Genomic DNA, 9,052 nt, shown 5'->3' with positions numbered 1-9,052 from the left:
TGTATGAGTATTGACAAAGTATGACCTACATTCACAGGTTTTACCTTGTATAACCTTTTATTTAGTTACCCAACATTATTGCATGTAGTAAAAATTTGTGCATTATATCATAAGCAGAGTTCTCTTGAAGTGAATGACTACAAATGTTCTTAAATCCTACAACCCTTGGTTATATCAATCTGAAATGATTAGATGAATGAAATGAAGGAATTTGTGCAGGACACATTTGTACTGTAAATAGCATGCATTTAAACTTTTGAAGTTATTACACCCCCCCCCCTCGAAAAAAAAAAAAAAAAATTATTTTGTGAAGTGCCTTACATATACTGGCCTAGCTACATGAATGTTGATTTTCTTATTGTGCTAGATGGAGAAGTTAACTTACACAATATGTCATTTACCAGTATTTCTGAATTGGTTGGTTCATCATACTGAACCACAAAAGAATCAGAGTACCACACTTTGCCCTAGTTATGATACTGTGGCCAGTTTTCTGAATTACATACAGCATACACATAATCAACAATCAAAAAAGGAAGAAATCATTTTAAAAAAGATCCAGGAAATTAAAGACCATCACTTCCATATTCCCAACCAACTGTGGTGTCACCAAACCATGTCAACATGGGTAATAAGAACATGCCAATAAGGCATTACAATATCTGCACCTTTAAAAACCCTGCCATTACTTTTGTTTTTAATGTGTGAAGGTACTTAATAGCTGTAACTTGGCAAGTTTTTTCAATAGCACTCTTTTACACTTAAACTAAGTGTACAGTGAGTCAGACAACCCATTGAGGTGTAACACTGCTGTAGTCTCAGGGGAAGGTCATGATGACTAGGGGGAGTGATTAGGTAATCTACTTTCAATGATCATCTCTTTCCAGATATTTGTGGTAACAAGCAATGAATGCATTCTAATGGATGTGCCAATTGGCAAATAGCACAGGTAAGTTAAAAAGCAGGATATATGCACCTCATAGGTAATCCCTGGCTCGACACTAACGGTGGCCCGGTGGCCCGGGTCACCAAAAACGCAAGTCGGGCCACCAAAATTTCAGAAATGAAGAATTTGGTGGCCTGAGCGGGCCACCAAAAAAGGTCTGATGTTTCCCTTTGGGCCACCAAAAATAAAAGTTAGTGTGGAGCCCTGGGTAATGGAAGAAAAACCCACTAAAATCATCACAGTAATGTCACCACTATTTCTGCAAATACTTCTGACTTACAATCTGCACAGTAGGGGGGAATACTTTTCATTGAGTTGTCCCAGGTTCACCTAACCTCTGGGCTATTGACCGTGATGCTACTGATGCTGTTGATGACCAGGTACCGGGAAAAGATGATATTGAGTCTGCGGAACCAAACAAACTGGCTGGTGTGGGCCTTCATGGCTCTCTACAGAGAAGAACAAACAGAAAATCTCAAATGTGATAGAAGTGGGAACTTTACAAACCAACTACAATCATTTGAATGCAGATGACATGAAAATATTGTCATACTTCCACTGGAAGTCAAAAGCTATTCCTTTAATATGTGTCAACTGGATTAAGACCAAATTACAGCATATACCTTACAAATCTTATCTTAAATATGACATAGAATGAATGATATAAGAGAGCAATCACACACAGAAACCATGTTGGTGTTGGTCATTCTCATCAGCAATGACTCAGTGGTTTAAATCTTGCTTTGTTCACACAATGAATTACACCTTCCTTCATCTCTAGATGTTTCTCCCCACACAGTTGATTATTCTCTCTCTCTTCACACTGACTAAACCTAGTCCTACTCAACCAACAATAAAGGGCCAGCAGAAACGCCTTCAAATGTATGCTAAATTCTACATGGAAAATGTCTACAAAGCTCCTAAGTGGGGAAAAAAATAAAAAATTGACAAAAATCATACTCCCAAAAGTAGTACTGTAAAGCAAAATATTTTCACGGCATGACATTTTTGTGAATTGCCACTGGCATTCAATGCATATAGTGTAGACAAGAACTTTCATGTGCATTTCAAATTTGCTAATCTTGGCTTTCACAAAATTCACAAAATTAAAATGCATGCAAACATTTCTGATCTACAGTAAGTAGTTAGCATATGTCATAGTGGCACTACAGAAGCACCAGAAACTTAAAAAAAAAAAAAAAAAATTTGATAGTTTGACAGATACCAATATGGTCTTTGTTCAATTTTAACTAAATAAACTGTGCTCCTTACATTGGGATGGGGGGGGGGGGGGGGGGGGGATCAGTCGGAAGAAAAATTCTTGCAAATTAGACAAGATCCTGGCTTTATCCATTTATCTAGCTTGTGGGGACAGGGAAGAGAGTAATGAGTGTAAGGGAAAACCTTTGTTGGTGTGATAATCAATACCTGAGCCCTCAGAACTCCATTGGGTGATAAGACGAGGACCTTGCTCCCCCTGATGGCGCTCAGGACAAAGCTGACCGGGATTTCCAGGAAGGATACAAAACGCCTTAGGATGTGAATACTCTCAAGACTAAAGGCACGTACACCTGGATGGAATCAAAGCATAGCACAAACACTGGTTCACACAAAACACATTCACTGCCATGCACAAGTCATAGACAATTAAATCACAGTCACTAACATTACCCTATCATGGACCACTAAGTTGGACAAAATTTCATCCTCTACTTCACTGAAAACTGTATGAAACTCTGCCATTGGCCTTGCCTTCATCACAGCCACTACTACGATGTGTTTCTTGAACAGGGTTTGTTAAAATCAGAAACCACTCAAGCACATTCAAGCAAAATCGAGTAAAGCAAAGGAAACAAAATGTCACTGCATGAATACTAATCATCATCCAGTTTTACCTTTCTGTAAATTCTTAAACCTTTTGACTTATCTCAAATGAAGAATTCTCAACATAACTCACATGTACCTCAATGTTTTCATCATACACCAACTGAAATTGTCTTACCTGAAGGAAGCTTCCGCTCCACAACTAGTTTCCTGAAAGGGAAAAATGAATACATCAAGTCATGCAAAGCGTAGAAGTTACCACATGGCATTCACACATCATTGCATGAACATCATCTGCATCAAACTTACCAACAATTAAAACAAAAACTAACCACAACATATTTCTTACAATAAATAGGTATGTGAACTTTTGTGCTTAATTACATGTGATGTGTATCCCATGAACTTACTCAAAAAAGGAAAGATGTTTTTAATCAAATCTTGTGGCAATAGGAATGTGTCTAGTTTGCTTCAAGTACACTATCCCACCATTTGCATTACCCTGTTGTTAGATGTCATCTCATCTTGCTGCCAAATAAAAAGCATCACATAATACAGAAACACAAATATGGCACCATAATCAGCATAATGCAGTTATTGCTGTAGTCATTCTGGGAGAACAGCAGGGTGCTACATAAGCACTTGCCCTATTGCCCGGGGCAAGTGAAAATCAAATTTGGGCAAGTGTTTTTTGAACAATGAGAACAAATGCTTGCCCAAATTGGGCAAGCAAAAAGTTTTGAAGCCACCTTTTTTCCACTTATTCCCTCCAACAAACCCACAAAGTCAACCATACAGAAGCCCAAAGATAATGGCTGTTTAGTGATGCAACGTACTTTATCTCATTTCAGAAAAGTTCCAACACTTACAAAAAGAAGCCTCAATGCAATGCAACAGCAACGCTTGATTGGACTGAGTTTGTCACTACATTGTGTTTAAGCGTGCAAATCAGTGTGTGCTATTTATTCATGTGATTGTGTTTTATGAAGCCCTTGACTTACACACAATTTTCTATATCATTTCCTTATATTTCGGACTTTTTTTTCGGGCATGTGAAATTAATACTTGGGCAAGTGTTTTGCAGCAAATTTAAAAATCTGCTTGCCCGACTGGGCAAGTGGTAAAATAAAGTTATGTAGCACCCTGAACAGTACACAATCATGGATCATATCTGCAAAAAAATATATACAGGGGGGAGGGGGGTAACTCAACCTGCATCAGTTGATTACATGGCAAAAGGTTCTTACCTGACACCTCTATATGCAGCTATGTGATTTGGATGGCTTGATATGCCGTCTTCATCAAATGTAATGATCTGTGAAGGAATAATTCAGAAAATTACAATACATGAAAACAGTAGTGCAGCAAATCCTAATTAGCCACATACTAGACCGTGAACATGGAAAATATACACTGTAGAAAGAGCACAAAATCATGCTCATTTGTAGCAGTATGAGTACAGTGGACTCCTATTATAACAAAGTCCTCGGGACTGGCAATTTCCTTTCGTTATATCGAAATTTTGTATCAACCGAACAAATAAACAATAGAAATACATGTAGTGGATAATGTTGCGGCCTGAATTTTTACCTCGTTGTAACCGGAATTTCGTTATAACCATGTTCGTTATACCAGGAGTGCACTTTAGTGTGCTGAAAGACCTCCTGTACTCTGCTCTGTGTCCAGCTTTCTGCCTCTGATATGAGATAATAGAGCCAACATAACAATGAAAATCACAATTCCCTAAACATTGTCATTATGTCATTACATGTCATTATGGGGCTAATAAGATTATTTTATCATACAGAAATTATAAGAAACTTCAAAATTTGGTATTTTGATGTGGTAAATAAATGCCTTCACCCTAAAATAGTACAATAAAGCAAGCTGCCCATAATTCGACCATAAAGCCGTCCAAAATTTGACTGCCAGCTACGTGTAGAAACGATTGCTTTTGCACGCAGTCGAATTTTGGCACAGTTGAGAGGTCGAACCTTGTGCAGGTTAGCTGTTCCCTTCATTCATCACTTGTAAATTCTAAGAATATTTGGTGACTTACCATCTGGGCATCACATTTGACTACCTGGTGCAGTACATGTTTTCCCACAATGTCTTCATCCCACAGGACATTGGGATCATCTTGAAGTTCACTACAGAAAATGAAGTATGAAGGAAACAATCTTAACCCATTGAGGACGGTTTGATTCTGCTACAACATGCATTTCCCATAGACGCTTTTCCGAGTATACTCGGGACTTGTTTTCAACGGGTTAATAACCTCTCCTATTAAACAGTGAAGAAAAGTGTTATGGTCACTGAGGGCTTCTTTCTAGCTGTAAGAAGGGCAAGAGTTGATTATCGAATGAATTAATGAATATAGTTCTGTCATCTACCTCTTACAAGTGATTTATACTGTACTTGTACATACAGAGCACAAACCCACAATGTCTTTTGTTAAAAAAATTAACGAAAAAAAAGTCATTTTGTGTGGGTGACATGCTGACATTATACAAATACATCAGAGACATTAAATTTTTCCTCACCTTTTGTTGAGAATAGTGACATTGCATGCTGAAATACCCAATATTGCACAGCTCCCCTCCAGTTCTTTCTCCCTCTCACAGCCTTTCCCATCATAGTCTCCTGAGAAGAAAAGAAACAGTCACAATATTCGACATATTGTTTTGACTGTAACATTTATATTTTGCTACATGCTTCATTCACACACACATAAAAAAATTACTTCTCTATGCTTGACAAACCGCCTCCGAAGTCCCTGATATTCTAATCATTTGATCTGCCAAAGCCGAAAGTTCTTCTTCTTCTTCTTCTTCCGGGTGAAGTACTGACCTCTGGGAAGAGTATTTTCGTACTTTGTGCAGTGCTGAAACTAGTGTGCCACACTGCATTGTTTGATGCTGTTTTGTTGCAATTAATGTAATATACACTATAAAAAGTAAAAAGTGCTCTTTGTGCAAGTAAAATTAGCTCCTCTTCCAACTAGATTTGACGCAGTGTCACCCCGACCAGCTGCCTCCTAAACTGTTCGAGGGAAGAAGCAGCTGTCACACTGGTGGGGAGCTGGTTCCAGAAGCGTATGACACTTGGGAAGAAGGAGTTTTGAAAGCCAGAGGTCCTGCAGAATTGCTGTCGAAGTTTCAAGAGTTTCTTGAAGGTGCAACATACAGCTCCTATGTTTGTGTTGAAATCATGCACCAGATTACACCATTTATGATACCATGTAGTACTGACGGAGTTCCCACCTGTTGGAGTTCACACAAAAGGGGGACCCCCCCCCCCTTTCCACACAAGGAATCATCCCCGCCCACCCCCTTTCTTTGATCCTAATATATGGCTTGGTCTCTCTGCTCCCTTGCCATGTCTAAATCAAAACTTTACAATCAAGGTTGGCAGCCCTGTCTGCTGACAAGACAAGAACCAGACCAATAGAGCTTGGGAAAACACTTTTCACCAAACAGAAAACAAAACAAAACAAAACAAAGGCAGGCAGAAAAGAGATGGGAAATTCATGTCAAACAAGTAGTAGACTACCAGTAGCTTGTTTGGAGGACCACACACACACACACACACACACACACACACACACACAAAGAGGAATATAAAGAAGAGAACAATTATCTATTGTTATATGAACTTCTTCTTCTTCCACTATATGCAGGCTATATGTTAGAAAGAAAAATCCATCTGTCCTGAGGAGTTATATCACAACACTTTTTAACTTGTTTATGGTTCTCCTCCGGTTCTGTAAAGCAGTCTCCGAGGAACACATTCCCAACGAGAAATATAGACCGATCTTTTGAAGTTCGGTCTATATTTAGCTTAATTCATGCCTGATGATAATCGCAGGGCTGTTTTAGTTACTTTGCAACATAAAATAGCCGCAAACGATTCGTCAGCAGTGATTTCAGCATACGAGCATAGCTGTATACATTCTTCATGTATGCAAAGGCCATGTAGACTCTATAAAGACTAGGCCTATATGTTAAACACGCCATAACTTTGACCGACAAGTATGTCTAATTCCGCGAAAAACTTCTCATTTATAGTAATGACACTTGCTGGGTCAGTTTTTCGCGAAAAACTGACCCAGCAAATGTCATTACTACAAATGAGAAGTTTTTTGCGGAATTAGATATACTTGTCGGTCAAGCCATAACTAAGAGTAAGCAAGCATAGATAGATGAATTTACTGGTTAGTTTATCCCACAATTCACAATCTAATTTATATGTTCTTCCTATCTTCCATGTTATCTGAATGGTTGAAAAAGACAGGCTGTTACAGTTGGAAATACCATTTGAAAGACACAAGATGTGAACAACCGTGTCCGGGTTCGAGTTCAGCGTCAGGATGGATGGAGCGAAAAACATACACTCATCGTCGGGATGGGCAATGACGAACAGGATTGTCCTGCACTTTCGGTCTCTCCCTGCTCTAGCGCGTCGAATCGCCCGCTCGACCTCATCTCGCCGGTGGGACTCGCGTCGATAGACGGCAATCAGATACACAACAAGCGCCAGGAAAACATACAAAGCCAGGAGAGAATACGCATTTATTTCGTCGAATGCTCCAGAGTCGCTTTGTAGACTTGACTCAGAGGAATCAACGGTACTTCCAGACGCATTCCCCATGCCGATCTACTAATTTGCAAGGGTTTATTTTGCAACCCACTACAAAGGACTGGTCCAAGCTAAAATCACAGACACGCCCGACTCGACTCCCGGCTTTGACTTTGACTCGAGTTTAGTTGAGGCAGAGGCGCGCGGGCGCAAGCAGGGGCCCGCCGCGGCAGCCGCGGTACGGACGGCCACGGGCATACTCGGGGATGGGATCAGGGATCGTCGGTGCTGCGTCTCGGGCTGTTGCTTTGCTCGGCTAGCTAGGCGGCTGTGTGTGTGTACTGTATTCCTGTGTGTGTTTTGGTGAAGATTCTATGGAAAGCCAAAAGGGCGCTATAAACATCAGCATGTCATTAAAAAAAAAAAATGGAAAGTATGACAAACAAACAAACAAACAAACAACAAACAAACAACGAAGTACGTTCTGGTTTCACTTGAAATGAAATTCTCTGCAACAAATTGTTGTGATCAGGGGCAATAATTAATTTTATTTTCTTTTTTTCTTCTGAGTTTAGTAGCCTTTGTGAAGAGTGTGAAGGGTGTCAAGGGGAAACGCCCCATCCCCTTTGCTCTCGTAGAGTTTCAAAGGAGATTCCCTTGGAAAAGTCAATACAGTAAGGTTTCTCGAGCTTGTCATACTTCGTTAGTTTATTGTTTTCTGTCGAAAACTGATACACCTCTGGTATGATACCTGCTGAAATTAACAGTAAATACACACATGATGTGCACCCTTAAAAATTCATGCTTCTGCAATTATAAATCAAAATATGAATGTGAGCAGGCCTATATTGTATACAACTATTGATCCAGATTTACAGATACTATGACCATAATAACTTTATCAAGGAGAGACACAACATTAGGGAGACAATTTTTGTCTCCTTTGATGACGTCTCTTAACTAGTATCATATCCTATTCAATCGCATGCTTCACTGCTGACATTGCTCATCTACACAATGTCGATCCCTAAAGCTGGATCCATAGTTTTATATATCATTTAATTATGTGTTTATATTACATTAATATATATATATATATATATATATATATATATACATATATATAAACTCAAAGAAACTAAGATCATAATTACTTTATCTATATATACATATATAAACATATCATATTGACTATCATAAATTGACACACACATACATAAACACACATAGAGACACCAAAGTACGACAAATAAAAACTCACATTCTCAGCACAAAGGGAATTCTGATAGCAGGCAGTAGCATCTGAAATTTAATACATATTTTGATATCATATTGCAGCATTCAACACATACGACAGTATGTCCCCCAAAATTACACTTAGATTTTCGCATTGGTAACACCCAATATGATTATTATAAACTGTCTAAATGCTACTTCAAGGTCTTAAAATATAACATCTTAGCTCTATTTTGCAGAAAACCCCATTCAATTTGGTTAAGCGGTCACAGAGAAATATGGATTGTTGTACAGCATGTCATGAGTCTCATTCTTCCAAGTTTAGCACTTCGATGCTCTTGTGTGTGAATGCAATAGACAAAACTTGGAGGGAAGAGATTCCTGACATCCTCTACAAATTTCCTCATTTCTCTTTGACCACTGAAGCAAATCGAATGGGGTTTTCTGTAAGATGTGGGCAATGAGTTA

At 38.9% G+C, this 9,052-nt stretch overlaps 1 protein-coding gene across 1 annotated transcript; it reads right to left on the bottom strand.

Annotated features, from left to right (window-relative positions):
- Nucleotides 1-1,272: 1,272 nt before the first annotated feature.
- LOC139714584 (N-acetylglucosaminyl-phosphatidylinositol de-N-acetylase-like) lies at nucleotides 1,273-7,420 on the bottom strand. The gene is made up of 7 exons (XM_071626275.1): nucleotides 7,084-7,420; nucleotides 5,314-5,413; nucleotides 4,830-4,920; nucleotides 4,018-4,085; nucleotides 2,949-2,980; nucleotides 2,375-2,517; nucleotides 1,273-1,395 (listed from the first exon to the last, which is right to left on the bottom strand). Exons 1-7 carry the CDS (start codon nucleotides 7,418-7,420, stop codon nucleotides 1,273-1,275), a joined length of 894 nt encoding a protein of 297 aa, XP_071482376.1.
- Nucleotides 7,421-9,052: the final 1,632 nt, after the last annotated feature.

The sequence above is a fragment of the Diadema antillarum genome, unplaced genomic scaffold (assembly GCF_040938485.1).
Source record: "Diadema antillarum isolate AM-2024a unplaced genomic scaffold, OU_Dant_1.0 seq00002330_RagTag, whole genome shotgun sequence".
NCBI lineage: Eukaryota > Metazoa > Echinodermata > Echinoidea > Diadematoida > Diadematidae > Diadema > Diadema antillarum.
Note: the sequence above shows the minus strand (reverse complement) of the source record. Positions and strands in the feature narration are given on the sequence as shown.

Coding starts and splice junctions, on each gene's coding strand:
- LOC139714584 (XM_071626275.1), bottom strand. CDS start 7,420: ATGGGGAATGCGTCTGGAAGTACCGTTGATTCCTCTGAGTCAAGTCTA. Junction 4,921..5,313: donor GTCACTATTCTCAACAAAAG/GTGAGGAAAAAT, acceptor CATTTTCTGTAG/TGAACTTCAAGATGATCCCA. Junction 4,086..4,829: donor TCAAATGTGATGCCCAGATG/GTAAGTCACCAA, acceptor ATTCCTTCACAG/ATCATTACATTTGATGAAGA.